This window comes from Brachyhypopomus gauderio, unplaced genomic scaffold (genome assembly GCF_052324685.1).
Source record: "Brachyhypopomus gauderio isolate BG-103 unplaced genomic scaffold, BGAUD_0.2 sc156, whole genome shotgun sequence".
In the NCBI taxonomy this organism is placed as follows: Eukaryota; Metazoa; Chordata; class Actinopteri; order Gymnotiformes; family Hypopomidae; genus Brachyhypopomus; species Brachyhypopomus gauderio.
The window spans coordinates 234,165-251,710 of record NW_027506977.1 but is presented as its reverse complement, the minus strand read 5'-3'; the positions used below and the strand labels follow the sequence as shown (position 1 = coordinate 251,710).

The 17,546-nt window shown below is 41.1% G+C and overlaps 2 protein-coding genes across 4 annotated transcripts; one reads left to right on the top strand and one right to left on the bottom strand.

The window, feature by feature from the left end:
- Positions 1 to 90: 90 nt before the first annotated feature.
- LOC143500562 (histone H4) lies at positions 91 to 872 on the bottom strand. The gene has a single exon (XM_076994710.1). The coding sequence runs from the start codon at positions 864 to 866 to the stop codon at positions 555 to 557; it is 312 nt and encodes a 103-aa protein (XP_076850825.1). The 5' UTR covers positions 867 to 872; the 3' UTR covers positions 91 to 554.
- A 1,846-nt stretch (positions 873 to 2,718) lies between these two features.
- LOC143500554 (dynein regulatory complex protein 8-like) lies at positions 2,719 to 6,778 on the top strand. 3 transcript variants are annotated; one of them, XM_076994701.1, is made up of 7 exons: positions 2,719 to 2,856; positions 4,395 to 4,479; positions 4,613 to 4,685; positions 4,808 to 4,887; positions 5,950 to 5,992; positions 6,178 to 6,244; positions 6,600 to 6,778. In XM_076994701.1, the coding sequence occupies exons 1-7, from the start codon at positions 2,832 to 2,834 to the stop codon at positions 6,671 to 6,673; spliced, it is 447 nt and encodes a 148-aa protein (XP_076850816.1). In that variant the 5' UTR covers positions 2,719 to 2,831; the 3' UTR covers positions 6,674 to 6,778. The 3 variants fall into 3 exon arrangements, with proteins under 3 accessions (XP_076850816.1, XP_076850817.1, XP_076850815.1); XM_076994702.1 differs by having other exon boundaries at positions 6,555 to 6,732; XM_076994700.1 differs by having other exon boundaries at positions 6,178 to 6,732.
- Positions 6,779 to 17,546: the final 10,768 nt, after the last annotated feature.

The window sequence follows — 17,546 nt, the reverse complement described above, 5'->3', positions numbered from 1 at the left end:
AGTAAATAAGACGACTTAAAATAATTAGAACAGACAAGGAATGGTAAATAATGTCATAATGTCAAAATTATTTACCATTAGTTTCAATAATGCAGATTCATTGCATTATTTCGTCATAAAGCGTCTCCATTTATTTAATATGTCCATTTATTTAAATGTTTTAGGATTCAGAGACTACAACGTGCATTTTAAAACTGTTGTAGTACACGGCAACGTCGGACATTGTGTGTGATAAATGGTGTAGAAATTATCTGGGGGTTCATGTAACAGTAAACAAGTAACAGAATTCATGTAGCCTATAAAATGAAATGGTATAAAGCGTATGCTGTTTTAATATTGTAATGTTTGACATTATGGATTTTGCAATGATTGTGTATGGACCCTTCCATAATTTTAATAAAAGTACCTTCAAAAAGCAAAATCGGACAAAACGTTCTCTGTGCGCGTTTAAGTAATTGACGCTTGTGGTTACCAGTAAACGCATGAAACAGCTCTTTAAATGAGTATATGGGTGGCTCTTAAAAGAGCCGTTGGTTTCGTGTCGAGTTGAGCGTTTAACCTCCGAATCCGTACAGAGTGCGTCCCTGGCGTTTCAGAGCATAAACCACATCCATAGCGGTGACGGTCTTTCTCTTGGCGTGTTCGGTGTAGGTAACCGCGTCCCTGATAACGTTCTCCAGGAACACTTTGAGCACACCACGGGTCTCCTCGTAAATCAGACCGGATATACGTTTGACACCGCCACGACGAGCCAGACGACGAATGGCGGGTTTAGTAATGCCCTGGATGTTGTCACGGAGAACCTTGCGATGACGCTTAGCGCCTCCTTTCCCAAGACCTTTACCACCCTTCCCTCTTCCAGACATCGCTAATCGTTTCTTTCACTACTGAAACAATAAAGCTGCAACACCCAGCGCGCCTCTGTTATACTTCTCTACAGGACCTGCTTGAAGACACTGGAGCACTGGAGGAGGCGGAGCTAAATGCCACGTTCCTCCAAAGCCTCCAGCACCACATTTAGATGAACTGGAACAAGGACTCCACGCTAAGTCACAAAAGTACAATTTTACAATTTGAGATAGTTTAGGCAAGCACAACAAGCAGCAAAGAGAAGGGAAAAGAGAAAGCAAAGAAAGACAGCAACAGCCGGCCTACAACTCTTACTGTTACTACTACTGCTTATAACAAGAATAAGACTTGGCATAGAAGTACACTATATTGCCAAAAGTATTCGCTCACCCACATATGTATGATGACTACAAAACTTGTCAGACCTCTACAACATACGTATGACTTCTACACTAGCAAGACCTCTCCAACTTATTTTAGACCTCTACAAAACTAGTCAGACCTCTACAAAAATACATTTTTCATGAAAGAAATTTGTCTTGAACACAAAACAAAACCGAAACGGCAATATGCTTATGACTGAAGGCTTTTCCTACAAAACAGTATTATTTAAGTCAGTAGGGCCTCATACAGAGTCAATGCATGGCTTTATAAAAACAAAAGAAACGTATTTAGAGGTTTGGTCACATCAAAGGTTGGTTATATACAACATGTATTTCCTACCTTGTGTGTCTGCACTGCATGTAATTTTACTGCTTCCTATGACACATAAGCTTTGAGTTGTCATAACATCTCATTGTGACATAAGCAAACAATGCGAATAAATAAGTGAATAAATCTGCACTCCTACAATGTGATCAAAACACCATTAACAGCCATTAATAAGGGTGGTCATTAAAAAGGACAGACACTAATAAACGTGAAAATAAGGGTGGTCATTAATAAGCTTGGCCAATAATTAGGGCAATCATTAATAGGAGAGGTAATTCATAAGGGTTAACCAATAGTAACACACACACACACACACACACACACACACACACACCTTAGTCTGTGTAACAATAAAGGACCGAAGGACATTCATAACTGCATTCTCACTCCTTCATCTCAAAGCACTTACAGCAGCAGTCCCAGGATACCTTATAGTGAAGGTCTCTGTCTGAAGGGTAAAAACACAGGCATCCAACCCGAGCTGATAGCACGGGGCAACTGAGCTGTCATTAGCTGAACTGTAGTTGAGAAATTACCCATAAGCATAAATCTGAATGAAATACAGCTCCATATTGTGTATACAGTGTATTTAAATGCTGTGTTGTTGGAATCTGTAGTAAAGTCTGAAGTTAACCTGAAGTTAAATGTAAATCTAAAAAAAAATTAAATTATCATTTAAAAATCATTATCTGCCACTAGATGTCGCTGTATCTCAGGTTTAACTGAGCTTCAATAGATCTGTTTTTCTGAGGTTTAGGATCACTGTAATTGAAGCCCATACTCAGGTAAAATTGAAACATTTTCATACCTAGCTGAGCTATTATTAACTCAATAGGGAAGCTGAAGCAGTGAGAACACTGTCAGCAAGGCGGAGTCATCACTGGACCGTTTGGTCAGTTATTGTAGGACACAGTCTCTCTTGTGGTATATTAGGTAGGTGCTCTGTCATGAAAAACATCCTCTTATAACTTTCATTTTGTTGATCAGATTTATTTTAGCTGTGTAGACTTGTTTTTTGCCATGGTAGAAACACCATCGGTTACAAAATGGAATCAAATACCTACTCTGTTGGCTGAAACCTATGATCCTAGGCGCGTTCTTGTGATCAGTGCAGCGCTGAATGAACGGAGATGACCTCCGCCGTCCGTCACTCTCTTCATCTATTATATTCTGTAAATCAGCCACTTCCATCACTGATGACGGACACGCGCGAGCTTCGCGGAACGGAAGTGAACGTTTCTGTCTCTTAGCAACCAGCTGTAGCGTCAAACATGGCGGGAGATAAAGACTCTGCAGGTATCAAACGACGTGAACGTTCTTAATGTGTCTTTGTTGGTCACGTGACCAGATATTCTGCGCCGTGCAGTAACGTGCGTTAACTGACTAGCATACGCTAGCTAACTAACACAAGTTGTTAAGCTACTATAGTGCTGTTAGCTAATGTTACAGGGTTGTAACTACGTTAGAGTCCTGCACCGGGTCGGGTACCCGCGGGTACCCACGGGTACGGGCAAATAGATGCTGAAACGGGTGGGTTTTACACATACCGAAATTTTACGGGTGGGTATGCGGGCGGGTAAGTTAAATAAGTGGTCATTTTTAGTAGGCTTTTATTTGCTACGTAATGAACATAGTGTTACATTTTGCCTGATTAGCGCCTCCCGATGGTGGTGGCGAAGCTCAGGGGAGCTTACTTATACCGTAGCTCCGTTGGCCAGAGCGGGCTGAACTTTACTCTTCAGCTGTTCTGGGGTAATACCCAAACTTCGGTTCTTTTCCAGCGGAAACATGAGCAGAGGCTGGTTATAACACAGTACCGGGCATTTATTGTAGCTCGCTAGGTGGTTACAAAGCAAATGGGTGGCCGTGCTAGAACAAGGAAAAATGACGAGAGAGAACTTGGCGTTTAGGATTTGTGATCCAAGAGCGCAGAACGCAGCTCAAACCTGGGACTGTGGACGATATACTGTTCCTGCACAGTATCCTAGGATAGATTTGTGAACCTATGCGATTTTATTTGGTTGTTATACTGGCATTTGTTCCCTCTCGTTTTGCAGTTGCTAATTTTAGATAGGAATAGCCATACTGTTCCTGCACAGCAACCTTTTATTTTATTTTGTGTTGTACTGACGTTTTTTCAGAGGCGCATTGAAAAATAAAGTGCTCTATAGGAATACTTTCGATTTGTGTGATTTTTCACGGGCACGGGTGGGTAACGGGTAGAATATTAACGGGTCCGGGCGGGTACGGATTTAACTTTGAAATAGCCACTCTGCGGATATGGGTGGGTACGGGTCTCAAAAATCGGACCCGTGCAGGACTCTAAACTACGTTAGCTGGCTGGCTAACTGGCATTTTCATTTTAGAGCATAAAGTTGACATAAACAATAAAATATGTTGGCTACACTATTTTATATTTTACTTTGCTAATGAACTTCATTTCCCTCTAAATGTGACGTGCAGATATTCTAATGGTTCACATGTTAAGTAACTTGTTATCTGACTTAAGAACAACCTGAAAGATCCCAGTGCAAGATTGACCACCAAACCAGTTACCAAACCAGTTACCTGACGGAGTTTAACAAAGGTTATACATGAAAGGTTATATTTGAAATCTTCATGGCTGAAAGTTAATTGTAGGGAGCTATCATAAAATGACAAAAACACTTATTTTTCAATATAGTATGAATATGAGATTTTCAAAAAAAAAAAAAAAAAAAGTTTTAGCATCACATTCGACCTGACGACACCTAAACGAACCTTGGGCCACTTCGTTACAACAGGCATGTCAAGCTGTTTGGATTAACAAGATAATTTTCTACTGTCCTTTACAGAAGGTATTGTATCTGAGGTCCACAAGAGGATCAGCAACGCATTTGATGTGTTTGATCATGAATTCAATCACACGGTTGATGTCAGGTAAGGTTTAATTCATGACAAACTCCACCTAAATGTACAAACTCCCCATTTACTGCACTGTACATACACAGTTCTCGTTCATTACATTTTATTGCTTTATTTCTCTAAATGTGTCCTTTTCTTGTTTTCCTAGAGAAATTGGTACCATTATTCGATCCCTTGGTTGTTTTCCAACTGAAGCTGAACTGCATGACATTATTGCAGAGGTCAGAGTGTTATTTTGTCTGTGTAGAATATTTCATTATAAGTTATAGGCCACCACAGTGTTTTATTGGCTGTGTAGTGAGATCTGGTGTATACTGAAGGTGATGTGTAGTTGCTTTAACAGGTTGAGGAGGAGGAGTCAACAGGATATATCCGCTTTGAGAAATTCCTTCCGACTATGACCAAGGTCTTGATGGAGCACAAGTAAGACAAGGCCTAATTCACTGTGATTTTATATGATCCCAGAGTGTACTGATGAAATGATATGTTCTTGGTATTGGATGAAACTTCACATTTGAACTCTTCCCAGTAGATGCTTGATTCTCGTTTTAGCACCATTAGCATTAAATCCATTATGTGAAGCTCATCACAGTAAATTAAAGTGGACCGATATTGCTGCATGCACTCTCAGTGACTACTGAGTTTCTCTTACTGGAGCATAATTTGTCCGAGATCTGTCTGAGCAAGACTTTACTTGTTTCAGTGATTCATTGACAATAAACAACAAAGTAGGTTTTAATTACCTGAACAAGTAAAGTAGGTTTTGCAAGAAAGGTTTGCTGATTTTTATCACCCAGCCATTTGAAAGCATAGGTGAATAATGTTTTAGTAGATCTGAATCTGATCATTTATTGATTATTGTTTATTGTAACATGTATAACTCCATTTAAGAGAATGGAGTGATATTCCTTATTACATAACTGTAATTAGTTGACTTGTTAGCTCCTGTTCATGTGAGCCTTACCTTTGTACACAAGGCATATTCATTATATCATTTAGTATCCACCCAGTGAGATGTGGTGAGTGTGTGTGTGTTGTGTGTGTCATGTTGTGTTGCAAATCTCTAAGAAAGATGATTTCAATTATCTTCACAGAAAATACTTAGATATGGTGTATTTTAAGTGTTAACTATATATATATATGGTGTTGTAATGTGGAATGAGGTGTTTTCTGGGGTGAGTTTCAGGAGAGTGTTTCAGTGCCAGCCCCAAACATGTTGCATGGTTATTAAAACTGCATACTTTAGCACCACTTTCATTTCAGAACCCACACTACATATATTTTAAAGCCAGGACAGTGCTTGATTGCTGCTGGTGAAAAAGTAATTCTTGACTAACATTCTGCTCAATCCTGACCTTTTTAATGAAGAAAAAATTTGTGGATTGGCTGAATCCCCTGAACCCCGAATTGAAAAAATCCTAGCAATGCCCTTGATGTGGGAGAATAGATTTGCATAACCGGTTCTGTTCTGTCTCCTCTGTTCAGGTTTCGCCCCATTCCTGATGATATGCTCCTGCAGGCCTTTGAGGTAATTCACATTCATGTACTAGATCTAGAAACTCTAGTTCTAGTGTTCATGCACTGCGAGTGCATTAATGTCTACGTTAATGGCAGCCTTCTTCACACTGGACCTCATCTACAGTCATTGCTATGAATACTTCAGCTTATATGTTTTCTGTGTAATTACTAATCTACCCTGAACACCCTCCTTAGGTTCTAGATCAGCAGAAAAAGGGATTTTTGGAACCAGAAGAACTATCCAAATATTTGATGCAAGAGGGTAAAATCATATTTCACTTATTCAAAAGCATAAGTTTACAATATAAAAACATACGTTCTTGCATGAATAGAATATAATGTACATGACTCAGGATCGCCAGTGTGTGTTCAGTTTCGTTTCATCCCTGTTCCCAACACGTTTATCATTCTACTGACCCTCATCACCTGCAACATGTGTGATGAGCCTCTCTGCCTCTGTGTCGCACTTCAAAATGGTTAACTGCACATTTTCTCAGTGTTTTAATGTGGTTTAGATATTTTGAATTTGCCTGTAAAACACTGGTAAGCACAGTTTTATTCACACTAATCAGGGGAGCCCTTTACCCAAGAGTAAACAGAGGAAATGTTCTCTGCAGCTCTTGATCCCGACAAAAATGTCATTTTCTACAAGGACTTTGTGAGCATGATGACCATCAATGACACACAGTGATGATGGAAAGATGCTCCTCACAGTTCTTCTGTACTGTTTCATATGCTGCACTTTCAACGCCTCATACACAATGTTAAAAATAAATATAATAAACCTCTATATACAATAACAAAGAACTTGTCATTTATTCCCTTTGAACTGTAAATAAATGCCTCATGGTACAAAACAGGAAGATTTCCTCGTTATTTGTTAGCATGAAAAATATGTTACATCAGTGTATAATTCCTCCTCCTTTAATCATCAGTATCCCATTGATATACTGGTATGTATATGGAGGGTGGTGTGACTTGGTAAAATGTAAATGTGCCATATTTGTCAATTGTGATTTTTCAATTGAAAATTGTTCTCTGCTTTTAACCCATCTGTGCAGTTAGAACACACACACACACACACACACACACACACACTAGTGATTACTAGGGGGCTGTGGTGCACACACACACACACTAGTGATTACTAGGGGGCTGTGGTGCACACATGGCCAGAGCGGTGGGCAGCCCTAGCCCGGCGCCCGGGGAGCAGTTGGGGTTAGGTGCCTTGCTCAAGGGCACCTTAGTCATGGCCTCAGGTCTGGAAATCAAACCCACGACCCTCCGGGCACAAAACCAGTTCTCTACCACCAGACCATGACTGCCTATGGTGTGTGTGTGTGTGTGTGTGTGTGTGTGTGCGCATGTGCGTGTGTGTGTGCGTGCCTCCGTGCATGAGTGCGTGTGTGTGCATGTGTATGTGTGCGTGTGTGTGTGTGTGTGTGTGTGTGTGTGTGTGTGTGTGTGTGTGCGTGCCTCCGTCCATGAGTGCGTGTGTGTGCATGTGTATGTGTGTGCATGTGTATGTGTATGTGTGCGTGTGTGTGTGTGTGTGTGTGTGTGTGTGTGTATGTGTGTGTGTGTGTGTGAGTTCAGCAGAAGGAGACACATGGCCTGTCCACTGTTAGGCCCTTCTTCACATTTGCCCTCCCCGTGCAGTGCCTCTGTTTAGTGTAGAGAGGAGGACTCCTCATAACTGGTGATTTTAATCTAATGAATTTGTCTCATGGGCTTTTTGTATAATTTGCTAACTGTGTTATGTGACTATTTTACACTCCTTGCACTGATGTGTTGAATATGAAATATTATCATCTATTTTCCAGCCTTTTCATTTTTTTTATTTACTACTAATAGGTCAAGGACATTATGATCAAAGATCAAATCTTACATAAAGTAAGATTAACGAGTATAGCTTTCTGACATTTCTAGTTGTATGTCAGTAGGTGGCGCTGACTACGCGTGCAAGAGAAATCAATTAAGACAAACTTCAAACTGCTGCTTTCTACTAACAAGCTACAGCTACGCATTTATACATGCCAATCTTTTCATTTGTTGATGAAAAGCTGCGATCAAGCATCGCCATCTATGTTATGCTCTGAGTTGTTTCAGGTTAGTACAATAGGTGATTATTTTACAAGCTGCCAGTTTGAATAATGTTTGGGGCTTCTGGCAATTTCTTATATATTTTATATCGTGCGGTTTATTCGTCGATTGCTGTTTTAACATATCTACTGATTACGTGTTTTGCTGGTATTTTCATAGCTTTTTAAATGTCGATTACTGCAATTATCTACATAAAACTCGTCGCTTTAAGGACACGCCCACGCGTCACTCACTGGGATATTGACACGCTATTGGCTGAGAACTCCGAGGGGCGGTCAGAACCGCCCAGAGACAGATGTGCGCATCTGGGTTTAATGACCAGCGACGTTTCACTGGAGTAACAGGAGACCAGACCGTGTTGGAGAGGCACTGGTCCAACTGGGTCCACAATACCGCACTGGAACTCCCACTGACACATCCTGAGACACCCCGAGACACCCTGTCTCTGTGTCTCCCGACATGAATGCGTATGGAGACGTGCTGTATCTGAGATGATGGTTCGGCGAACACTGGGAATGAAAGCGCAGTGATCGTCATTTCAGGAGTCCTAAACGCTCGGATCTATGAAACATTACATGTAATATTCCTGTTAGGTTGGACCCTAATGGATGATCCACTGCATGGACGTCGTTACTGAGTCTGGACTTGGAGAGAGACACAAGTTGTATGTGAACTGACTTCAGCTCTGTTCAGACTGGGTGTGATATACATTCACCCACTACGTTGGTCCAGTTCTTCACCATGACTTCTCTCACAGGGAATAAAGAGAGGTCTGGGACCAGGAGCCGAAAATACGGGGTAAGTTTGCCTTTCTGCCTTTATTTTGTGCAGTAGTGACCGTGTTTCTTCTGTTCTCCAGATCACTGGGGTTAGATGGCTTGAGATCATCACTAGGGTTAGATGGCTTGAGATCATCACTGGGGTTAGATGGTTTGAGATCATCACTAGGTGGTTAGATGGTTTGAAATCATCCTTAAATGTGTTTACCAAGCACTTTTATTCTTTTCATAGCAGATAGCGGATTCTTCTCCTACCAAGTCAGCCTCTTTCTCCCCTGAAACTTGGTACCGGAAAGCATACGAGGAGTCCCGGACCGGCAGCCGTCCGGCTCCCGAGGGTGCCGGTTCCGTGCCTGGGTCGTCTGGAACACCTTCACCTGTATCCGGAACCTCGTCTCCTGGCTCCTTCTCGGACTCGCCTGTCCCCATCTCACCGGGGATTGGCACGTGTTCGCCAGGGTCCTTAGGTGGATCCCCGGGATTCGGCACCGGTTCCCCAGCCTCGGGTAGTGGGAGCTCCCCCGGTTCTGACAGAGGGGTATGGTGCGAGAACTGCAGTGCCCGGCTGGTGGAGCTGAAGAGGCAAGCCCTGAAACTGCTGATCCCGGGACCCTGTCATTGTGTTTTTCTTGATGAGATGTGATGATGATAAATGAAGCGTGGACCGGTGCGAACAGGGTGTGGTGTTTCTGCGGCGTTTGCGTTGTGCCTCGGTACCACTGCGATGTCCAGAACCTGCCATGATCACAATAGCCAGTGGGCTCAAGTTATTGGGCAGAAACAACTGATTACCGATATTGTAAAGCAGACTGAAGAGAAGAGGCCGTGGGCTAGGACAGTGGTGGTGTGCAGTAAGTTATAAGAGTCCCGTATCCCTACATGTAATGCTGCTTATGCGCTTCTGCGCGCTCCGGTTCTGGGTGCGGGCGCGCTCCGGTTCTCTTCACGCTCACCCTGAACTTGTTAGATTTGCTCATATCGGTGCAGCTGGGGTGTTGTAACAACCAGTGAGTGCTTTCAAAGTATTCAGTATAAAATGCTCAGGAAAACATTAAGTTTGTATGCGATGCATTCCGCACTGCTTTAACCACTGCGCCGCCATGATTCTTGTGAATGTTTTTTTTCTTTGATTAAAGATAATGCACCAGGCACCGATGGACAGTGTGTGTGTGTGTGTGTGTGTGTGTGTGTGTGTGTGTGTGGGGGGGGGGGGGGGGGTGTCTATAGAGTTGTTTACTCTTCTCTCACTCTAATTTAGATAAATGAACATATATTAGTGCATATATTTTACAAAAACAATCTAAATCTAAATCTTTAGATCAGTGTGACAACACTGACTTAATGAGCTACTTTTCCATTGAAGAGCAGAGTTGTATAATCCAGGTTCAGAAAGTAAAAGTCCTCACCAGGATTTTGCTCAGGCTTCCTGGATTGTGTTGATTCTACTCATTTTACCTGGATTGCACTAATTAGAAATCTAGCAAGCTTGAGCAAAATCCTGGTGAGGACTTTTACTTTCTGAACCTGGATTATACAACTCTGTTGAAGAGAGAGGTCATATATGATTGACATGAACATTTGGCATCAATTAAGTCCCTAATTGCACCATTTTTACAAAAAAGCACACACACACATACACACGCACGCGCGCGCACACACACACACACACACACACCCAAACAACACACATTAACATTTATCACGTCTTGTAGTGTGATATGCATACAGTGTATCCATTACTACATAACCTGGGGGGTGTTCCAAGAAGCGGGTTAAGCAAGAAAACCCGGGTAAGTTAACTCAGAGTTCACGGAAACTCGAGGTTTTCCGTTCCAGAAACCGAGCTTAGAGAGAACCGGAGTCAGTTACTATAGCAACTTATGCTCTGAAGCTAACCTGCTCGCTGGCAGGTTAACTTGGACCTGACCCAGAGTTACAAACACGTCATCATGACGTGTCCTTTCCTCGAAGATCATGTGGATATTGAAACTCAGTTTATTCGCTGAGTTCTTCGTCGGGAACGCCTTATAAAACCCCGAATAGACATAGGCCTACTATCATTTTCGGATTATTTTTTAATGAACGTTATCGTTTTTCAGCACAATCCAATACTTACATCAATAAAATTATTAAGCGTCACATTTCAAATATTACACATCGCGGATCAGCCCTAAATTCTCTCCAGATTGTTATACATCGCTCTTCGTTTTTTGCTAGTGGAAGTTTTTTTTATAGTGTAGAAGATGCGGGATCTGTCAGCAAAGCTACTGTATGTCGGTCTGTCCGAAAACTATGTCTGGCATTAAAATGACTAGTGCCCAGTTTTGTGGTGTTTCCTGGGCATAAGCCAGTTATGGACATCAAAGAGGAATTCCACAGCATCGTTGGTTTGTCTTTAATTCACACGGACAATAAAGAAATTAAGCAAAGAAGAAGCAGTATATAACAAACTTAATTCCATTTACATTTTAAGGATTTCCTAAAGTGGTTGGCTGCATTGATGGAACCTACATATGCTACCTATTCCAGCACCATTAGAACATGAAGGCGATTACATAAACAGAAAATCCATCCATAGCATTAATGTACAGGTACTAACCTTTATAATATATAATGAATAATGTACTTATCTTTAATGGCAACAAAACTAACGTAGCTATTGCCACCAGCCACTTTCCCTCAAACTGGACATATATAGACTTACCTCCCCCTGACTATATCTCAGATTTGCCACCAGTCCAGAGACCAGTCCACCAGCCCTTTGGCACCATGCACCATGCACTTTATCCCTGTCCCATTTACCTACCTCACACACACTGTACATACTGTACTTATATTTTTACATTTTTTTACCTTGCTTATTTTAATGTCTATTGCCTGGCTTGCACCATGACCGTCTTGCACTATGTTGTCCTGCACTATGTTGTATGTAATTGCTGCTATGATATTTTGTAGTATGTAATTGCACTGAGGCCTAGCCTAAATGTGTTTCATTGTGCTGTACAACCCTGTTTCAGCATAATGATAATAAAGTTGAATTGAATTGAACTGACCGTTCTCCCCATCAAGATCATATGTGATGCTTCCCACCTCATCACAAATGTTGAAGCCAGATGGCCAGGATCCGTGTATGATTCCACACTGTACAACAAATCTGAATAGAGTAGGCCTGAGGTAGTGCAATGTAATAGTTAAATCAGTGTAATGCAGTGTAATAGTTAAATCATTGCAAACCCTAGTGTGATATAGGACACTATGACGGCCTCCTTCATGGAGACAGAGGGTATCCCTGCCTGTCCTATAGGCCTACCTTATGACTCCCTATTCAGATCCTGCACCTGGACCACAGTCCCGCTACAATCAGGCCCACAGCAAAACCAGGGCAAGAATTTAAATGACCCTAGGAATCCTCGAGGCCAGGTTCCAGTGCCTGAAGGGGCTCAGAGTAACCCCTGATAGGGTGTGCCACATAATAATGGCATATGTGGTATTACACAACATTGCAACCATCCAGGAAGAGCGACAGCCTACCATCTTTGACATGCCCACAGATGAGGAACCTTACATGCATGTGGGTGACAACAGAGATGGTGGAGTTGTCAGAGACTCCATCTGCAATCACTGCTTTCCACATTAAATCATGCACCACCACCCACCCCACCCCACCATCCACCCTGTAACCTTTTAATATACATTACAGTCAAATTCACTGTTATGTTTCATTATTTCATTTTTCTTGTAAATAAATATATTTTAGAATATATTTTAAGAATAAGATATAGTTATATACAGCCATACCACTTTGTACTATATTCTTATACTTCATTTTTATCTGATGCCATGTGTGTTTCACACCACTCAGATTAGACCTGGAATCAGTAAGTGTTCAATTAAAAAATATTTAAAAACTCAATACAGTATTATAAAGGTGGAGAAAATAATAATATAATCGCACCCTTCTGCTAAATATAAAAATATCATTTTCACTCACGCATTAACTCTGTTGGCAATTCTTTGACATGCTGACTGCCTTTCTCTAGCAGCTACCGCAGTATTACATTTACGTTTAATAATATCTAAATATTCTGCATACGCAGTCATTAATACTCCTAAGCTACAGTGGTGTGAAATACGATGCTCGGCTGATTTTCGCGTTTAAGTCCATGATAAATCCTATTTATCTGCGTTCCATTAAGAATGCCTTTTATATTTACGCGTGAACGCGCTTCTGTCTGGGTCAACCTACTCAGAGTTGAGCGACCCTGATTACTTTAACTCCGATCCGCCGTTTTGGAACCGAAAACTCTGAGTATGTCAGATCGGGGTAAGACAACTCAGAGTTCAGGGTTAAGTTTAAAGTTTGTTAACCCCGCTTTCTGGAATACCCCCCTGATGCCTATGAGGGAAGTTGAAGCATGAGGTGGCACGCGCAGCTTTCTTTCCTCAGAGTGAAGCAGCGCTTGGGCTTGAGTGAGCAGTTTATGCCCCTGGTCAGTGTTGAGTTGAGGGCTTTTTGTGTCAGTGGTTTGGCTTAGCTGAGGGCTTTTTCTGTCAGTGGTTGGGTTTGTTTGTGTTTTTGTGTCAGTGGTTGGGTTTGTGTTAGTGTGTCAGTGGTTGGGTTTGGCTGTGTTTAATGTCAGTGGTTGGGTTTGTCTTTTTGTGTCAGTGGTTGGGCTTGGCTAAGGTGTTTTTGTTCAGGCTAGCTGCATCTTGAGTTTTTCTTTAATGGAAGCTGGAGCATGAGGTTTATGGAGTTTACTGTTGCAATGTGGTTCATTATGGATGGAGTGTTGTGATGCCCAGTGAACCACCTCAAACTAGAAGTTCAAGATCAAGAACTAAGAACCCACCACAAAATTTAGAAGTCAGGATGCCAGGAGGTGTAGAAATGATAAAAAATAAGAAGAAATGTCAAAACAATGTCTCTGATTGATCAAGGAACAGTTCAGTATAATACAGAATTCATAACAAAAAGTCCTATGCAGTGCAGTGATGTGTAAGCATATATAATGTGTGAGTAATTTTGTTGGTCTGTGTGAAATGATCGGATTGTTGTTTTGCCATATAATACTGAGATGGTAATGTACAGAACAGTGAGTGTGTGAACATGTGAGGGTTCCAGTCTGAGTCCTGTTGGAGTTTGTAATCATAGAAAGACTCTGGGATTACTGAAAGACTAGGATTACTGGTTGTGTGTGTTCTACCTCATGTGATCGATCCATAAAGCTGGGTAATCTGCCTGTAAAGCAGTGAAAAGGAGCCATCAGGTCACCATACTACACAGGAAGCAGGCCTTCCCGGTTTATCAGACACCTGTCGCCCGTTAACTATTTCCTATATAAGACCTCCCTATACGACCCTTGTGAAATATTGCCAACATTCCTGAAAGCATACTAAGAGTTATTATTCTGATTCTCTGGTTTGACCTGGTTTAGCTATTCTCCGATTTGCCCGCTGGCACTTCTGTTCGGTTGGATTGTTTCTAGTGTACGGACCCGGACTGCCCTCGATCTCTTTGGTATTACTCCCCTGCCACTAAAGAGTTAACTTCTTTGAAATCTGCAAGTGTCTGTGTATGCCTCGTTTCCAGCGTCACTGTGTGTGTGTGAATATATATATACACACACACCAATGCTGAGGTGAAAGTTGACTGAAAACCTGGTATGGTATATGTTGTATGGGAAACATTAGCCATAATTAAAGACGACACCATTAAGTTGATTTTAATTGTGTACTTGGTGAATCTCAACTGAAGCCAAACGTTCTTATTGTGCCTTTTCGTTTTTCATTCAATGTTGCTTACTGTGTATTTACTAATCAGTGGCAAACAGATTAATTAACATACAGTGTGTGTGCTAATGCAAATATAGCTGATTATCTCGTGTTTCTTATGTTTTTATGAAGCTTATGTCTTCATAATTCATAGAGATAATCCTAATGTGATTGTACATTGTTTTCTTTGATATTGTCACGGTGAAGCAGGCCCCTACCGGCCGCCTCCGTCCACAGCGGCTGTTGTTGTTGTTGTCTGGTGACGTCATGTGCGTCCCTCAGGTGGGCGGAGCCCATGATCCGTCTCACCTGAGGGTCGTTTGTTTGCCTATATATGTCTTGTCTTTGTACCAGTTGACCGCTGGTCATTATATCCTTAATTTGGAGATATAGCACGGGTTTTAGGTTTGCACACTTTCTATTAAACCATCCTTTTTCCCTGAGACTTGGCGTGATCGCTTCCTTTTTGTTGCTCACCCCCGCCCGTCACAGATATACTGTGCATGTGTATATATATATATATATAAAATTATATAATGTATGTACACTGAAAAAAATGATACTTTGGACCAACTTAAATATTATTATATTTATGATTGAGTTGAAATCCTATATTTTAATTTAATATCAACTAAAATATTTATTTACTCAAACTCAAAAATACTTCCAGTCAAAGTAAAAGGATTACTTATTATAAAGACCACATACTCATTTATTAACTTTGTTTCAAGTTATTTTTTTAAATTTAGGAACAATTATATTTACTATTACATTCAAGTATAGTTTTTACTTTTAAGTAAACTAATTAAATTACTCTAATTTTGTTACATGCAATTTTATAAATTTTCTCAAGGTAATTTCCGGGGTCAGTACAAACTACAATTTCTTGCTTAATCAAGTTGCAGGGCAACATATTCATAAACAAAAGCTACATTTGATGTGGATAGATTTTTCATTTGGGATAAATCTAAAACAATGTTTGATTTGGTTTACTCACAACCAGGGGCGAGGCTAGGGTATTTTTTAGTGGTGCTAGAGCACCACCGTGAGGTTGCTCAGCACCCCCTGGCTCAACACATTTTTAAAATATTATATTATGCAAAAAACTTGCTCTGCACCTGCGCAATACTTTGTTATTGTGCCTGTTTGAGCACTGGGGGCTGGGCACCCCTAAAGACCAGGGGGGTATTCCAAGAAGCGGGGTTAACAAATTCTAAACTTAACCCTGAACTCGGAGTTGTCTTACCCCGATCTGACATACTCAGAGTTTTCGGTTCCAAAACGGCGGATCGGAGTTAAAGTAATCAGGGTCGCTCAACTCTGAGTAGCTTGACCCAGACATAAGCGCGTTCACGCGTAACTATGAAAGGCATTCTTAATGGAACGCAGATAAATAGGATTTATCATGGACTTAAACGCGAAAATCAGCCGAACATCGTATTTCACACCACTGTAGCTTAGGAGTATTAATGACTGCGTATGCAGAATATTTAGATATTATTAAACGTAAATGTAATACTGCGGTAGCTGCTAGAGAAAGGCAGTCAGCATGTCAAAAAAATTGCCAACAGAGTTAATGCGTGAGTGAAAATGATATTTTTATATTTAGCAGAAGGGTGCGATTATATTATTATTTTCTCCACCTTTATAATACTGTATTGAGTTTTTAAATATTTTTTTATTGAACACTTACTAATTCCAGGTCTAATCTGAGTGGTGTGAAACACACATGGCATCAGATAAAAATGAAGTATAAGAATATTGTACAAAGTGGTATGGCTGTACATAACTATATCTTATTCTTAAAATATATTATAAAATATATTTATTTACAGGAAAAATGAAATAATGAAACAACAGTGAATTTGACTGTAATGTATATTAAAAGGTTACAGGGTGGATGGTGGGGTGGGTGGTGGTGCATGATTTAATGTGGAAAGCAGTGATTGCAGATGGAGTCTCTGACAACTCCACCATCTCTGTTGTCACCCACATGCATGTAAGGTTCCTCGTCTGTGGGCATGTCAGAGATGGTAGGCTGTCGCTCTTCCTGGATGGTTGCAATGTTGTGTAATACCACATATGCCATTATTATGTGGCACGCCCTATCAGGGGTTACTCTGAGCCCCTTCAGGCACTGGAACCTGGCCTCGAGGATTCCTAGGGTCATTTAAATTCTTGCCCTGGTTTTGCTGTGGGCCTGATTGTAGCGGGACTGTGGTCCAGGTGCAGGATCTGAATAGGGAGTCATAAGGTAGGCCTATAGGATAGGCAGGGATACCCTCTGTCTCCATGAAGGAGGCAGTCATGTCCTATAATCACACTAGGGTTTGCAATGATTTAAGTATTACACTGCATGTGAACAACTAGCAAAACTACCGCAGGCCTACTCTGTTCAGATTTGTTGTACAGTGTGGAATCATACACGGATCCTGGCCATCTGGCTTCAACATTTGTGACGAGGTGGGAAGCATCACATATGATCTTGATGGGAAGAACGGTCAGTTACAATAGCTACGTTATTTTTGTTACCAATAAAGATAAGTAGCCTATTCATTAAGGATTATAAAGGTTAGTACCTGTACATTAATGCTATGGATGAATTTTCATGTTCTAATGGTGCTGGAATAGGTAGCATATGTAGGTTCCATCAATACAGCCAATCACTCTAGGAAATCATTAAAATGTAAATGGAATTAAGTTCGCTATATATTGCCTCTCCTTTGCTTAATTTCTTTATTGTCCGTGTGAATTAAAGACAAACCAATGATGCTGTGGAATTCCTCTTTGATGTCCATAACTGGCTTAAGCCCAGGAAACACCACAAAACCGGGCACTAGTCATTTTAATGCCGGACATAGTTTTCGGACAGACCGACATACAGTAGCTTTGCTGACAGATTCCGCATCT

What these genes read in the sequence shown, in the direction of transcription:
- LOC143500562 (XM_076994710.1), bottom strand. Translation starts at nt 866, where the DNA reads ATGTCTGGAAGAGGGAAGGGTGGTAAAGGTCTTGGGAAAGGAGGCGCT.
- LOC143500554 (XM_076994700.1), top strand. Translation starts at nt 2,832, where the DNA reads ATGGCGGGAGATAAAGACTCTGCAG. An exon ending in AATCACACGGTTGATGTCAG is followed by an intron (nt 4,480 to 4,612) that starts GTAAGGTTTAAT and finishes TTGTTTTCCTAG; the next exon opens with AGAAATTGGTACCATTATTC. An exon ending in TGCTCCTGCAGGCCTTTGAG is followed by an intron (nt 5,993 to 6,177) that starts GTAATTCACATT and finishes CACCCTCCTTAG; the next exon opens with GTTCTAGATCAGCAGAAAAA.